This window comes from Octopus bimaculoides, chromosome 14, assembly GCF_046866305.1.
Source record: "Octopus bimaculoides isolate indiv1 chromosome 14, ASM4686630v1, whole genome shotgun sequence".
NCBI lineage: Eukaryota > Metazoa > Mollusca > Cephalopoda > Octopoda > Octopodidae > Octopus > Octopus bimaculoides.
The window spans coordinates 48,933,740-48,951,239 of NC_142941.1; the positions used below are offsets into that span (position 1 = coordinate 48,933,740).

A 17,500-nucleotide genomic window follows, 5' to 3' on the forward strand; every position below is an offset into this window, starting at 1 on the left:
GGAAGGGGCTTGACATCTATGACCGTTTTTTAGGGCCTTCAAAACAGTGGAGAAAAAAAGAAAAAGATATCCTGAAACCGGACACCTAGTCCGAATATTGCAACAAAGTGGTGGCCCCAGAAAATGGCAGCCAAGGGCCAATCTAAGGGGCAATCTAAGAGCTAGGACCTGGCGAGCTGGCAGAATAGTTAGCACGTCGGGCGAAATTTCGTCTGCTGTTACGTTCTGAGTTCAAATTCCGCCGAGATAGACTTTGCCTTTCATCCTTTCAGCGTCGATAAATTAAGTACCAGTTGCGTACTGGGGTCGATCTAATCGACTAGCCCCCCCTTCCCTAAAAATTTCGAGCCTTGTGCCCTGAGTTGAAAAGAATCGTTAGCACTCCAGGCAAAATGCTTAGCAGTATTTCGCCCGTTTCACGTTCTAAGTTCAAAGTCCGCCGAGGTCGACTTCGCTTTTCATTCTTCTGGGGTCGATAAAATAAGTACCAGCTGCGTACTGGGGTCGATGTAATCGACTTATCCCTGCCCCAGAACTTGCTGGCCTTGTGCAAAAATCTGAAGTAGAACATTCGAAGTTCGCAGTTAAAAACATTGAAAAACAAACATTGGTAAGGTTAATAGTTAGCTACAAATACTGCTACTGCTGCTGCTAGGAGTTCGATGATGATGATGATGATGATGATGATTCAGTAAGATGGGTCTCGAGAAACCCTCGCTCCCGTGGTCAGCATCTAACAACAACAACAACAATACCACGAATATTACCACAATCACCACCCTAACGATCATCACTACTATCACAAGCCCTAACAACAACAACAACAATAACAACAACGCCAACAGCATCACAGTAACGACGGCCATTTTGCCGCTAAAACACAGAATATAACGAATTTTAATTCGATAAGGTGGGCAAATCTTTTCGTAATCCGTCTTTTTATTCAGCTTGTTAATCCATTAATTAATCTTCTCCTCATTTTTCGCCTTCCATCCTCTCAAACAGACGACAACCCTCAACAAAACGGTCGTTCGCCGTCCTGCTGTCTGAACGCCTCCACTTACTTTAGCCACAGTTACATCCCTTCATTAAACATGGTGACATATGGTTTGCCTTGCCCTTAACGCCTCAGTTGCTCTTTCTGCACCTTTATTGTTATTGGTGTTGTTGTTAGTCATTTAGCTTTTGGTTTGTTTACTGTTTGTTTTTATTCATTTACTTTTATTTCTTTTATCATAATTTCGTATTTTCTCTTTTCCTTAACGCTACCGACTTTCTACCAAATTGATGGATGCATGTGTATGCGGAAGAGTGTATATACGTGGGTGACGGCGTATATGTGTGTGAGTAAGAGGGTCTCTATGCATGCCAATGTGAATTTTGCAGGGTGTGTGTGTGTGTGCGTGCTTTCTTTCTCTTCTTCTTTCTCCTTAATAAAAAATTGTGGTTTTATTGACATCCAACCACTACCTCTGACTTTACTGTTCCATTCTTCTAAGTTCGTTCTTTCTTAATTTCATCCAATATTCACTTTTTCCTCTTCTTCCTCTTCTTCTTCTTCTTCTTCTTCTTCTTCTTCTTCTTCTTCTTCTTCTTCTTCTTCTTCTTCTTCTTCTTCTTCTTCTTCAGTTTTCTTTCTTCCTGATTTCATTTAATTTTGCATTTCCTTCCTTGATTCTTACATTTCATCTCCTTCTCTCTCTCTCTCTCTCCATACATACATACATACATACATACATACATACATACATATACGTGCCCCAGTATGGCCGCAATCCAACGACTGAAATAAATAAAAGAAAAATGTGTGTGCATGTGTGTGTGTATGTGTGTGCGTGTTTGTGTAACTGTCTATCTATTTCTCTGTCTGTCTGTTTGTCGTGATCCACCCCACGTACCCATTAATTTTCCGGTCTTTCTGAAAGGATTAACAACTCATTGAGGATAAAAAGATTTCAAAAGGAGCTCTCTGTTCTCCCAAAAGCTAAGTACCGTCGTCAAACACACACACACACACACAGACGCGCACGCGCGCAAATAATCATGGTGAGCGCGTAAATCGCCGCTGATGAAACCTACTTTCACAAAGACACCGAGCGATTCTCGCTCGAACATGGCGAGTGGCACAAACGATTTCGCGGCACTAGAGTCACATCACGTGGTAAGAAGAAAAAAAAAAAGAAACGGGAGAAAGAGAAGGAGGTAAGGCATGCGATGCAGGAAGGTTGAGGAAGCAGAAGGTTTTACGAACAAGAGAGGAGCATTGGCGCGTGCCGCCTCTTAGTTTCAGCCACTCGACTGTGTCTCAATGCGGATTACACCACCCTCTGTTCGTCCACAAACCGCCCCAAACCGCCCCAAACCGCCTACTTCAGTTATAGACTTGTTCGTAACGTTCAGCGTCTCTTCCAGCAACGTAAATCTGTTGGCTGTTTAGCTTCGCTTTTGTTGGAGAGAAATGTTGAGAGAACTGTCGTTGTTGTTGTTGTTGTTGTTGTTGTTGTTGTTGAATGTTTCTCTTTAAGCTGTCCATTTATCGCTTCTAGAGGAAGAGACAGCAAAAGTAGACAGGTAAGAGATACAGGTATACAGGTGTGTGTGTGTGGAGAGATAGATAGATAGATAGATAGATAGATAGATAGATAGATAGATAGATAGAGAGATAGATAGAGAGATAGAGAGAGAGAGAGATAGATGGATAGATAGAGAGAGAGAGAGAGAGAGAGAGAGAGAGATAGAGAGATATGTCTACATATATGCATATAATATACACACACACTCACATACATACACGCACACATACATTTAAGCGTATGTGCATATGCGCGTGTTGTATATAGATAGGGAGATGCATAAATAGACAGATGGATGGATGGATAGAGAGAGGGGGAGAGAGAGGGAGAGAGAGAGAGAGGCCAATAAACAGACAGACGGTCAAGCAGGCAGGCAGGCAGGCAGGCAAGAAGGGCAGACAGATGTGTTGTGAGACGAAAATATGTTGAATGCCCACTTGGCATCGTTGGACAATTACTGACACTCACTGGTCCACGTGACTCAAAATGGCAACACAACTGTTCTGATTAGGGCTGTATTGGAGCCTTACCTTTGTTGATGGTGGTGTTTAAGGGATCGTTATGGTTTGACCGGATAATCGGCCAGATTCCTAGCTTAAGGATCTTACATCCAGTTTTCTTTTACGTGCCGAAGGCTTCCTGTGTAAAACCAGCCTCACCACCAACACCACCACCGCCACCGCCATCCCCACAAGTACTACCAACACTATGGACGCTATCATCATCATCATCATCATCTTCATAATTAAGCTGAATCATTAGAGCGTCAGGAAAAATTCCTTGCGATATTCACTTTCGGTTCTTTATATTTTGCGTTCAAATCCTGCAGAGGTCGACTTTGCTTTTAATCTTTCAGGGGTGGTGGTAGTAGTAGTAGTAGTAGTAGTAGTAGTAGTAGTAGTGTTTTGAAGATGGCTGAAGTATCCAAACGTAACTTTACACAGAAGTCAGAATACCGTGTTTGTCCTATAGGAAAAAATAAGTTATTTATGACATTATTACGCATGAGTGACACCAACGCCACTTTTTACTTTGGAGTAGAAAAAAATAAGAATCATCGCTAGACATTCTTCTATATTATATTTTTTTGATATTTCCTTCTTTTTGTAAGAATACGTCATCTGCGTCTGGTGAACCTCCAAGAAGCACCAAGACTTTTTGAACAGACATTGAACATTAAAAACAAAATTGACACAGGTGCAGGCGTGGTTGACTGGTAAGAAGCTTGCTTCCCAATCACACGGTTCTGGGCTCAGTTCCACTGCGTGGCACCTTGGGCTTGTGTCTTCTACTATAGCCTCCAACCGACCAAAGCCTTGTGAGTGGATTTGATAGACGGAAACTGAAAGAAGCCTGTCGTATATATATATGCATATATTTGTGTCTTTGTGTCTGCGTTTGTCCCTCCACCATCGCTTGGCAGTCGATGTTGGCGTGTTTATGTCCCCGTAACTTAGCGGTTCGGCAAAAGAAACCGATAGAATAAGTACCAGGTTTACAAAGAATAAGTTCAAGGGTCAATTTCTTCGACTCAACTGCGGTGCTTCAGCATGGCCACAGTCAAAATGACTGAAACAAGTAAAAGAATAAAAGAATAAACAGAAAGAAAAAACTATTGGATTAAACAAGTTAAGGCAAACGTTTACATGATACGCGGGCGGAATGGAAGTTTTGCAGACGATAACGAACAACGATGACGGCGACAAAATAGTAAATCTTTTACTAAGGTTATCTGCCAAAGAGTAACTCTGAACGTGAGCCAATCTTTCAAAAGCAGTCAGTAAAATCAATTGAAGAGGAATGACCGAAAATCTGCTGCCTCTTTGACTGAGGTTGCAAATATTTCTAAGTCATCTAAATCATCCACATAGATGAGATGGCTTATTGTTTATATATATATATATATATATATATATATATATATATATATATATATATATATATATATATATATATGCACATGTGTGTGTGTGTTTGTTGGTATGTATATATGCATTTGAGGACGTACCTTTTGGGGGGGTCATTGCTGTATTTTTTGCTAACTCTGTATAATCTTTCTTTCAGAAAATAATAATGGCAGACCCTCAGCTTACTCAAGAAATGAAGAGGCATGCTGTTATTGTGGTTACAAAGGCGGAGCATGGGGATTTAGAAATATCTGGATCTTTAAAAGTTGCCAGATCATTCGTCTACAAAGTTTGTAAGGATAGATGTTTACACGAGAAGCTTCTTTCAGTTTCCATCTACCAAATCCACTGATAAGGCTTTGGTCGAAGACGCTTGCCCAAGATGCCGCGCAGTGAGATTGAACTCAAGGCCACATAGTTGGAAAGGAATCTTCTTACCACAGAACCACGTCTGCTCCTGTGGATATAATAGAACTGTCTGAAATAAGATACAGTCAAGTTGTTTTATTGAAATATATAATGTTACCAAACTGGACAATAACGGATTTTAATCGAGTTTATTTGAACAGAAGACAAAAAGGAAATCGTAAAAGGGATGAAAATGACAGAGAAAATGGAAAAGAGAGAGAGAGATAAAGAGGTTGGGGGAGCCGTTGTTGTCTGGTGGTGAAAGGTAACAGAACACTGGTTCAATGCGAGTGTTAATGTATATATTTAGACAGGAATACATGAAATATAGCGAAACTGGAGAACCACACGAATAGCCTATTGTCCACGTGTATGTATGCGTGTATGTATGTACGTAAGTATGTGTGTGTATGCACATATGTATGCATATATGTATGTTTGTATGTGTGTATGTATGTGTGTATATATGTATATATATATATATATATGTGTGTATGTATGTGTATATGTATGTATATATGTATGTGTGAATATATATGGATATATATGTATGTGTATATGTATGTTTGTATGTACATATGTATGTTAGTATGTATGTGTGTCTGTGTGTATGTATGTATGTATGCGTGTATGTGTGTATATACGTATGCAAGTACGTATGTATTTATGTGTATGTATGTATGTATGTATGCATATGTGTTTCAGTATGCGTGTGTGTATATACGCATACATGCATCTCTATATGAGTGTGTTCGTATATATATATATATATATATATATATATATATGTATATATATATATATATATATATATATATATATATATATATATATATATATATTCGCCATGATAGATCGCTAACCACTACACACATTTTTTTTTCTCTCTTTGTTTCTTTCTGTATTCCTTTCTGTTGAAGGGCGTAGGCTCGAAACGTTAAAGACTTTTTCAATTCCCGAGCGTTATACTAATACATCCATTTGTTTTCTACACCACCTGAGCAGTTGAGGAAATTCAGATGAGTTGGTTACGGTTGGTGAAACTTTCATCGTTGATTCTGTTGGTGTGGACCGAATTAGGGTCAAGCAAAAAGGACATCGAAAAGGTACGAGGGCATCAATATGCAGGCGCTCGGTCTTCTAGAAATAGCAACCAAATCTCCCTCAGTTCATAATTATAGTGTTTTGCAGTGCGGGCGTCCAGGAAACGATATGAAATTGTGTGCGCGTGCGTGCGCGTGCGTGCGCGTGTGTAGCATTGACCGTGGCTTCGAAGTTTTGCTAGTCTCCGGCTTGCGATATTCTTTTCCCACGAGAGTTCCGAATCCCAGTTATGAACTCATTTGCATACAGCCAATCAGAGCTCAACCATCAAACTAATTTATGAGCGCATAACAAGTGATGGGCGATAAGATAAGGTCACTTGGGTAAGGAATGACCATGTTTCTTTTTCTCTTGTAAGAATGCTTGTTGTTCTTGTCCTTATTTCAACTATGGCTGCCTCTGCGTAGTTATTTGTGCTGTTTTTGTTTACTTTGTAAAACAGTAAAGGGAGAGGGTTGCCAGCACATCACCCTTTACCCACATTTTCCCATCCACATCTTTACCACATGGGGCCCTAACAAAATCCGATAACAGGGAAAGATGCAAATCTATCTAATTACTTGTCGCCTTCTAAAATCAGGAATAACTTGGCGATCGGTCGACTTACAACACCGTTCTTCGTCTTGAGTTTACTTGGGAGAATGTGTTTGTTAACTTGACAACAAGGTCAAAGTGAGCTTTGATTGGCTGTATGCAAATGAGTTCGTTATTGGGGCCCGGAACTCTCGTGGGAAAAATAATTTCGCCTCCGGCCTCATCACATTGCAAATTTTCCAGTTAGAAATACAATGAGTACCTGTTAATCTCGTGGGTCTTTTCTTGTGATGGGGTAAGTTGGGTATGAAGTGGAAGGACTTAGTTGTGGAAATTGGTGCAATAAAATTAATTTTTGTTTTCAGTTGCTTTTTTTTCCACTTCGAAGTCACTGTCAAATTAGTTGAAATATCTAATCACACATGTAGCGAGTTCTTCTTTCACTTAATGTTCATTGAGCTGAAGCTCATCTCTCTCTATCTATCTATCTATCTATCTCCCCCTCTCTCTCTATCTATCTGTCTATCTCACCTTACACGCACACACATTTATATAGGTGTGGGTGTGTGTTTGTGAACGTACACAATACACATACATACATATATACGGACAGATAGACAGACCGATCGGCAGGCAGGGAGACAGACAGACAGACAGACAGACAGACAGCTAAGCAGCTAGACAGACAAGCAGGCAGGCGGACAGCCATGTACCTGTCGACTTTGAAATTGATTGTGTGAAATGTATCTGGTCAATTTGTTTTGATTGACGACTGCAACATGTGACTTGGTTGTTAGCGTGGGAGGAGGAGGGATTAGATAGAGAGGGGAGAGGGGGAACGTGACTGAGGGGAGGGGAGGAGGAGGAGGAGGAGGAGGAGATAGAAGAGATTCGGTGAGCAGGGAGGAGGGGAGAAACTATGTCTCTGTGATGTTGCCAGAAATAGCAGCCAACTCTAGCCTAGTCACGCTTCTGTCTTAAAAGTAATCGTTGACGGTCACGGCTGGAATGCCTTTGACGACACGTCTGCTCAGTCAGGATTGACCTGAGGCTAAACGACAACGAGTGAAAGAGAAGGTGAGGAAGAAGGAGCAGGAGATACACGTCTAAGTAAGAAGATGATGATGATGAAGGTGGTGAAGAAGAAGATGAGAAGGGTGGGAGGAGTTATGAGCAGATAACTGGAGGGAGTTAGTGAGTAGGAGGGAGAGAAACGAGGAGAGGATGGAAGTAGGAGGAGAATGATAGTTGCTGAGAGGGAGACATGAGAGATAGAGAGAGAGAGTGAGGGGAGGGGGCTATGACATGATGGAGAATGAAAGTGGGGGTAATGGAAGGAGAAGAGGAGGTTCCATAAAAATAACTGAAGGATGAGAGGAAGTGGGAGGAAAGAAAGTTGCAGTGGGAGAGAGACTGTTATAAATGGTGGGAGTTAAGAAGAGAAAGAGAGGTGAATAGTCAGAGAGGAGGAGGAGGAAGAGGCGAGAGAGACTGGGTGGGGGGAGGCTGCACGCTCATTCTTGATCTTTTTATGGTGACCTCACCTACATAACATATCTTCCCCAAGATAAGCCTTCCTCATTAAGTTAATAAACTCATTTAGATCAGAATTGATTAATTAATTAATTAATTAATTAATCTGATCTAAATTAATTAATTAATTAATAACTCTACACTACTAATGTAAAACCCACAATACTACCACATGGGACGATGGTGCGGTTGGAAACAAACGTCGTAGACATCGTCCAAAGGTCACGTGACTTGGTTTCCAACTTTGCCGCAAGGACAGCAATTTCGGGGGTGGGGTAGGTCGATTACATCGACCCCAGTATTCAGCTGGTACTTATTTTTATCGACCACAAAAGGATGAAAGGCTAAGTCGACCTCGGCTCACTCCAGTACACAATAACGTCTCCACTGTCCGCTCTCTCTTCCAATTACACCGCTACTACAACAGCCTCCGTTCCTCTCAACCAGCGGAGCAGTATAACACTCTAAGAACGACAATGACTGATGGTCCGGGACCGCTTATATTCCGTACTAATTTACGACCAGAAACTCCCAGTCAAACTTATTTACTTGTAACTTGTACAGCATAATATTAAGAATCTTGTGTTACCTATACTAAGGTACAGGTACCTGTATTTCATTTAATTATTTAAGTAAATTTAATGCTTCTTTAATTTAGAGTACGTTGACTAAGGTGGCCACCGCTGGTTCGTGTGGCTGTATAGTCAGAGGCTTGCGTCCTAACCACATGATTCCAGGTTCAGTCCCACTGCATGGCACCTTGGGCAAGTGTCTTCTGCTATTGCCTCCGACCGACCAAAGCCTTGTGAGTGAATTCGGTAGACGGAAACTGAAAGAAGCCTATCGCGCGCGCGCGCGTGCGTGCGTGCGTGCGTGTGTTTGTGTCTATGTTTGTCCCCACCACCGCTTAACAACCGGTGCTGGTGTGTTTATGTCCCCGTATCTAAGCGGTTCGGCAAAAAGAGTCCGATAGAATAAATACCAGGCTTTAAAGAAAAGTAAGTACTGTGATCGATACAGGCTTTTCCTGACGTGCAACATTATCAGCGATGCGGATATACATATCCACTTTGCTAATTTAAGTAAACGCCTTAGCGAGATTAAGTGCCCTACTTAACAGCCCTTTCGACATAGATGGGTAAGAATCCACTATAACGAATTGGATAAACCTTATTCTTCCCCTACTCTGATTTGCCTTAAAGCACGATATTATTTCATTTGTGTTACTCCACAAGGGGGAACAAGGTGCCTCCCCTATGTCATCGTTTACTTTCTTCAGTATATATTAGGTCACCTGACCTGTCTCCGATTTTGCCCGGTTAATTAGGCGGACTTGGGGAAGGTGACAAAATCCGGCTTGATCTTTAATTGTTATCAAGGCATTTCTCTTAGCCAAGGTTTCAACCCTGTCTACTAAAACGCTACGTAACTGTTTGATTTCTTTGTTAATGATATTGTATGTTTGGGGAGGAACCTCCCGATAGTTTTATGCGATACGATTTACTATCTCGGTATCTACTCTTCATATGATTTTAGTTTTATCTGAGAAAAGTAAAGATCTATCTGAATATTTAAATAAACGTTTATCAGAAATAAGCTTGCACATGAAGGAGTTATTTCAGTTTCGAGAATATACCCAGGAGGCTTGCTTCGTAAGCCTCCAGTTTAATTACACACCAGCAGAGATACCCGGCGTTGCTCGGGATTAAAATGGCATGGTTTGTATATATGTCACAGTTATGTTGAAATAGGTGATATGGGAAAGTGCAGCATTGACGACAAAACATCTGTGGAGTAAATGATGGGCTAATTCGAGTAAGTGACATGTCATGCCTCTGTTTGGAGCATTCCAGGCCCTAACCTGTCATGGAAATTGGGGGTGGGGGTATGTGCTTTTTGAACGCACCGAAAAGCTGTTTCATTCTTTTTCCCAACACCGAGCCATCCAGAGTCTATAAAAGAGTATAAAAAAGGCTATGCACTTCCGGCGAACATCTCTGAAGAGTCTTCAATATCGCCAGAGTGGAATTGTCAGCACGAAACTGACGGTGACATTCTGACCACTTAAATGCCATAAACAGTTATATAGTGCAAGACAAGATGTGTGTGTGAGTGTGTGTGTTTGTGTGTTAAATATCGCATACATGAGCATATCATCAAATACCTTGCACATAAGCATACACATTATATAACATATACACGTTTATATTTGCCACATACATGGACATACAAAGATTATATTACATTGACAAAGCGGCGGTGAGCTGGCAGAATGGTTAGCAGTATTGCGTCTGTCTTTACGTTCTGAGTTCAGATTCCGCCGAGGTCGACTTTGCCTTTCATCTTTTCGGGGTCGATAAATTAAGTATGAGTTGCGTACTGGGATTGATCTAATCGACTAACTCCCTCCCCCAAAATTTCGGGCCTTGTGCCTTGAATAGAAAATAATATATTACATTGTCAAATGCAGTATATATCATACAGACACAGACGATACTATATAGACAGACACACACATACAGTATAGGATACGTATATGGATACAATAGCATATCCTTCATACATAACCACACACTATCACCTGCTCTCATGGGTACACAAACACACAGACACAACACTACACCAAACCACCCCACACGGCACCATATTACAAGAGCCACACACACACGACCGACACCCTACAACACCGAACCAAGCCGTGCGACACAACGCCCCAACGAGATGTCGGAAGGGCAAGAAGCTTTGCAAGGGTTTCTCTGCGTGTCTAGCGATATGGGCAGGCGTGTGTGTGTGTGTGTACTTATACGCAGACGTGTATGTGCTTGTATGTATTTATGTATATATGTATGTATGCATATACATATGTTTGTGTGTGTGTGTATATGTATATATATATATATATATATATATATATATATATATATATATATGTATGTATGTATAAGTGTGCATATATACATATATGTATGTGTGTGCATATATATATATGTGTGTGTGTGTGTGTGTGTGTGTGTGCGTGTGTGTTCATATGTGTATGTGTATGTAAGCAATATGTGTTTAATGTGAGTACGTGCGTGAATTTATATCTGTGTGTGTATATGTGTGTGGATGCATGTGTGTGTGATAGCGATTGTAAATATCTCGAATCTCTCTGCGTTTCAGTGTATGTTTGCGTGTGTGTATGTCAACGTATGTGTGTGTTTCTGTATGTTTATATGTACTAGTATCTCACTGTATGTGTGCGCGTATATGTCTGTACGTCCCTCTCTCTCTCTCTCTCTCTTTCTTTATATATATGTTTGTGTGTGTGTGTCTGCGGCATCCCTACAAACTCCATGAAGAAATCTGTAAAGTTCTTTTACACAGATTTGTTGACGTCTGCTGTCTTCCAATTTTCCAGTCTTCTTCTTCAATCATCTTTTCCTTCTTTACTTTCTTCCATCTTCTTTTACTTTATCATCATCATCACTTCTTCTTCTGCTTCTAACATTATCTCCATTTTCTACTGTTCCACTCACACCTTTTTATCCAACCACCACCACCATCCTACAACCATTACCCCATCACCACCACCACCAACAACAACACCACAACCATCACCCTCACCATCATGATCACCATCCTATGACAAAGCCACACCGGTGGCAATATAACATCTGTGTGGACCTAAACCTAACCCGTTGGCTACCATCACTTTCTTGCTCTTTGGGGACTTTTAGCAGGGCCGGCCCTTGGGTTGCTGGCGTCCCGGGCACGAATTTGTTTTCCCACGAGAGTTCCGGATCCCAGTTATGAACTCATTTGCATACAGCCAATCAGAGCTCAACTATCAAACTAATTTATGAGTGCATAACAAGTGATGGGCGATAAGATAAGGTCACTTGGGTAAGGAATGACCATGTTTCTTTTTCTCTTGTAAGAATGCTTGTTGTTCTTGTCCTTGTTTCAACTATGGCTGCCTCTGCGTAGTTATTTGTGCTGTTTTTGTTTACTTTGTAAAGCAGTAAAGGGAGAGGGTTGCTAACACATCACCCTTTACCCACATTTTTCCCATCCACATCTTTACCAAATGGGGCCCTATCAAAATCCGATAACAGGGAAAGATGCAAATCTATCTAATTACTTGTCGCCTTCTAAAATAAGGCATAAACTTGGCGATCAGTCGACTTGCAACACCGTTCTTCGTCTTGAGTCTACTTGGGAGAGTGTGTTTGTTAACTTGACAACAAGGTCAAAGTGAGCTCTGATTGGCTGTATGCAAATGAGTTCGTTATTGGGGCCCGGAACTCTCGTGGGAAAAACATTTCGCGTCCTGGACAAGCTGAACTTCGACCTGAAAATGTCCTTGTCTTTGTCACGCTCTCCTTGGTGCCCCTTAACACATGATGTCCGGGGCGACGACTTGAGTCGGCCCTGACTTTTAGTATGACTCTCCGTTTCAAGTACTCGAACGTCAATCGCTCAGTTCACTGCTCGTCCACCCGGTTCTTATTAACATTGGCATGTGGTGTCAATGTCAATATAAAACTCCCGTTGGGGACCTGGAATGGTCATTAGCATTGTCCTTCGTTAATTAATTAAACTATAATTAAAACAGAAGCAGACGGCGTAATGGTAGAGTTGTTAAAGCGTCGGATAGAAGGTCTCGTGGAATTTGTTCTGATAATCGGCGCTCTACATCCATCCATCCATCCATCCATGCGTGTGTCGCCAGGTTGCTTTGTCACCAACGTCGCGAGTGGTTAGACACCATTGTTGTGGGGTGGCGATACTGGTGTGTGGCGATACCATCGTCTTGTGGTCAAGCTGACCGCGTGTATAATAAATGAAACAAACTCATGAACTTTTAACTCTTAACATATTTGCTGGTGGACATAACTTACTGCGAAAAGCGAAAGACTGGAGACCCCGGGGACGTTGACGGCCTCGATCTACCTCGAACTTGGAACGGGCGAAACGGACTGCTCCTCTCCCGATCGGAGGCGGCCGTATATCGCAGCCATTGTGACGCGACGAATGCACAGTGCCAAATGGGCCACTTTTGATAAGCAGAACTGGTGATGTGGGATGAACCGAACGTCCGGATAAGGTTCCTTACGCTTCACCCATTAGGTCCCCGAAAGGGTGTCGGTCGATATGGACAGCAGGACTGTGGCCACGGAAGTTGGAATCCGGCCCCGAAAATGGATGGCGCTGGAGCGAGCGACCAATGCCGGACCGGCTGGGAGACAGTGATCTCCTTGTCAACCCTGTAAACGAAATACAACTTCATGATAGGTTCAACTGATGAAAGACAGATTAGTTTCACCCACATCTTATTTGTTGATGACCTGAAGTTGTAACGAAGTTATATTCACAACAACAAGAGACAGAACTGGTCAAAACATTCTCAAGGGACATTGACAGAATAAATTTTCATAAATTATTTGGACCTCCGTCGGTTACGATGACGCGTGTTACAGTTGATCTGATCAGCGGAACAACTTGCTCGAAAATTAATGTGCAGCGGCTGAGCACTCCACAGACACGCGTACCCTTAAATTCGTTCTCAAGGAAAATCAGTGTGACATAGAATGCGACAAGGCAAACCCTTTCAAATACAGGTACAAATTATGCTAGCTGAATGGTTTGAAATAAAGTGTCTTGTCCAAGGACACAACGCGTCGCTAGGTTTCGAACTCACGCCATTACTATACGCTACCCATTAAGACACACACCTTCACAATTTTCATACTCAAACGAATAAAAGGTTGTTGACCAGACAAAGAATATGGATATCAATGACCAGTCTATCTTCCCTATCACCAATAATGGCGAATGTTACAGAAGTCTGGGAATCGACGAGAAGGTTGCTCGCTGGTTTTGAAAGTAAAACTTTGAGAAAGACAAAAGAATATTTCGATAGACTTTGGGAAATATGGAAATGAGGACTGTCTGCTTTCTATAACACTGTATCTCATAATTTTTTTCGCCGTGTCATTTGCTAGAACCAATATTTGGGATATCGGACTGGGTTCTTGAAGAAATCCGCTTTTCGGACATCAGGACTATTTCGTTCTTTTTCCTTTATGCCCTTCTTTATTTACTATTTCCGCTTCCGGTACAATTTTAAGCAATACTATTCTACAATACATACATACATAATACATACATACATAGGTAAGTACGTTCATACACGCATACATATACATACAAATGCACACACATAACTACATACATAGACACACGCACACAAATAAATGCATACATACATATACACATACATACAGTTACATTACATACATACAAGCATACATACGTACACAGACAGACAGGCGTGCCTGCAGGCATACATACTATGAAAGGAGGTAAGTAAAACCAAAGCAGTGAGGAAGAGTATGAGGTAGTCACACTAGGTCGGCTGGAGATTAGTGAGCCTCGATCCCGGTTTGTTGTTTCGTTGCTGTAGCAACAGAACTACCTGGTGCGCGTTTCAGTCTTCCTTTCTCACCTTGATTTTCTCTCTCTCTCTCTCCCTCCCCCCTCTCTCTCTCTCTTTATATATATATATATATATATATATATATATATATATATCTCGCTTCTTTTTTAAAACAAGAATGGATCCTATACCGTTTGTTAGGTAAGTGACCTGCTGTTTAGCCCCAAGAAGGCCGTCAGTAAAATCTATGTATGTATGTATATATACCAAAGGCTTTCCACCCATGACTATCCCATTTGTCGCACTCATGCAAGTACGTATTTTCTCACGTATGTACGTTGATATTCAGCTTTATTTCAAGATTTCTTGCCAAAGAGCAAGAGCCGGTTTCTAACCTAGATCCAAGTCTCCTTCATCGGAATCTTAAACAACATCCAGGAATTATTTGTGAATATTTGTGTATACATATTTGGAGTGAGTGCATGTGCAAGATTGCATGTTTTGTTTCATGTTTCATGTCTAGACATGCGCAAACATACTTAAATGATAAACTTCTGGAAAGTTTCAGGCGCAGGCGTAGCTGTGTGGTAAGAAGCTTGCTTCGCAACCACATGGTTCCGGGTTCAGTTCCACTGTGTGGCACCTTGGGCAAGTGTCTTCTACTATAGCAAAAGCAAAGCCTTGTGAGTGAATTTGGTAGACGGAAACTGGAAAAAGCTCCTCGTGCGTGTTGGAGGAGGGCTGTTCTTATATATATATATATATGTGTTTGTCCCCCACTACCGCTTGACAACCAGTGTTGGTGTGTTTACGTCCACGTAACATAACGGTTCGGCAAAAAAGACCGACTGAACAAGTACTAGGCTTAAAATAAGTACTGGGGTCGATTCGTTCAGCTAAAATTCCTCAAGGCGGTGGGGGGGGGGGTACCTAGCAGTGTAATGATGAAAGAAATAAAAGACATTTGGACAATTCCATTGACGGCTTCTATCTTGTAATCTCCTAATTAACTTTCTCCTTTCTGGTTCTAAGAAACCTAATTTCTGAAGATTGGTGCAGTTTTTGTTACAAAAGCCAGTGCCCCAATAATTACTGGTATAAACCTGAACTTGTAACCTGGGAAGAGTAGTTCAGTGTAGGTGTTGTCTTTCTTGCTGATCTTTAGCTTTATATTATAGGTTCTCAAAGTGGGCGCTACCGCCCCGCCCTCCAGTGGGCGTTGAGAGGGTCCAGGTGGGCACTGGTGTCTGGCGGGGAGGACACGGTAGAGAAAAAGGAGGCATTGGGAGGAAGGCAGTGGATTGGGGGACACTATGAATTTATAATATTATTATAATATTGTATACGAATTATAGATTAAATATCAAATGATTTCTAAATTAGTAAAATATTGAATATTTATTTATACATAAAAATAGGGGTGGGAGCGCTGGGGGTATTATGTGGCCATGAGGGAGGCACTGTGGCACCAAAAACTTTGAAAACCTCTGCTGGGCAGGTGATTTCCACACCCCTACACATTTTCTCTTCACTGTCCCAAAGATTATGTTTGCATTTTTGTGTATATTTGTTATTTTTTGGTGGGGTTTTTTTTAGTTTTATTTCCTCTTTGTAGAATTCAAGCCTGTCCCTAACAAAGTGGCTTGTTTTTCTTCTTCTTTTATTCTTTGTTTCAGTCATTTGACTGCGGCCATGCTGGAGCACCGCCTTTAGTCAAGCAAATCAACCCCAAGACTTATTCTATGTAAGCCTAGTACTTATTCTATCGGTTATTTTTGCTGAACTGCTAAGTTATGGAGACGTAAACACACCATCATCGGTTATCAAGCGATGGTGGGCGGACAAACACACACACACAAACATATACATATACACACACATCTCATATACTCATCCATCTTCATCTTCCAGTTGCAGTCGTCTTAGACAAGTCCAACAACTCCTTGGTGATGAATTAGATGCTGTCTTATGTATTACAGGTGAGTATCACAACAGGTATCGTTCACTCCAATATTTAAGAGACGAGGAATTATTTACACTATTTACATTTGACGGATATTTGTCCTCATCTTGTTTATTGTTAACACAGTGTTTCAGCTGATATACCCTCCAGCCTTCATCAGGTGTCTTGGGGAAATTTCGAACCTGGGTTCTCATTCCTAAGATGTTTTTCGATGTTATTATTATTATTATTATTATTATTATTATTATTATTATTATTATTATTATTATTATTCAGGTCATGGGCATATGGCGTAGTGGTTAAGAACACGGGCTACTAACCCCAAGATTCCGAGTTCGATTCCAGGCAATGACCTGAATAATAATAATAATAATAATAATAATAATTACATCGAAAAATACCTTAGGAATGAGAACCCAGGTTCAAAATTTCCCCAAGACACCTGATGAAGGCTGGAGGGTGTATCAGCCGAAGCATTGTGTTAACAACAAACAAGATGAGGACAAATATCAGTCAAATGTAAATAATGTACCAATTAATTATGTCCTGATGTAATTACTAATGAAACTCCCAGACTTCAGCTGTTGTAGTTCTTTATAAATATTTGGTATTTATCTGATTCAATCTTTCCTTCTCTCTCTCTCCCTCTCTCTCTCTCTCCCTCTCTCTCTCTCTCTCTTTGTCTCCATTCAAGGTATTGACAGTTTATATAACAAAGGTTGTCATCAATTGTCGAAATACCTCTTCTTTGATGCCTTTGATCAGAAACAGACGGACAGCAAGAGGTAAGTCATTGTCTTTGAATCTCTTGGAAATCCTTTGGGATTTACAGCATCCAACCACCACCACCACCCCTACGGTGATGGAGCCTGGAAAGTGTGACACCTATCTATAACATCCAGGTCTCTCACTCGATACACTCACACATACAAGGTCTAATCCAAAAGTATGAAGACTGTTGCTATGGTAACAGAGCTAAGGTACGAACTCAGAGAGAGGCCGTTTGGCACAGATTGACTGTGGACTCTTTCGTGCATAGACACGAAGTTCTACACAT

At 41.2% G+C, this 17,500-nt stretch overlaps 1 protein-coding gene across 2 annotated transcripts in view; it reads left to right on the forward strand.

Moving 5' to 3' along the window:
* The first annotated feature begins 14,535 nt into the window (after nucleotides 1-14,535).
* Nucleotides 14,536-17,500, forward strand: part of LOC106879089 (dynein axonemal assembly factor 9) — a 35,765-nt gene continuing 32,800 nt past the window's right edge. The window contains exons 1-3 of one of the 2 annotated variants that reach the window (XM_089362901.1): nucleotides 14,536-14,681; nucleotides 16,392-16,459; nucleotides 17,138-17,228. In XM_089362901.1, the coding sequence (XP_089219027.1) occupies nucleotides 14,659-14,681; nucleotides 16,392-16,459; nucleotides 17,138-17,228 (182 nt within the window). In that variant the 5' untranslated portion in view covers nucleotides 14,536-14,658. The remainder of the gene's footprint in view (nucleotides 14,682-16,391; nucleotides 16,460-17,137; nucleotides 17,229-17,500) is intronic. The other variant, XM_089362903.1, reaches the window with a different exon arrangement.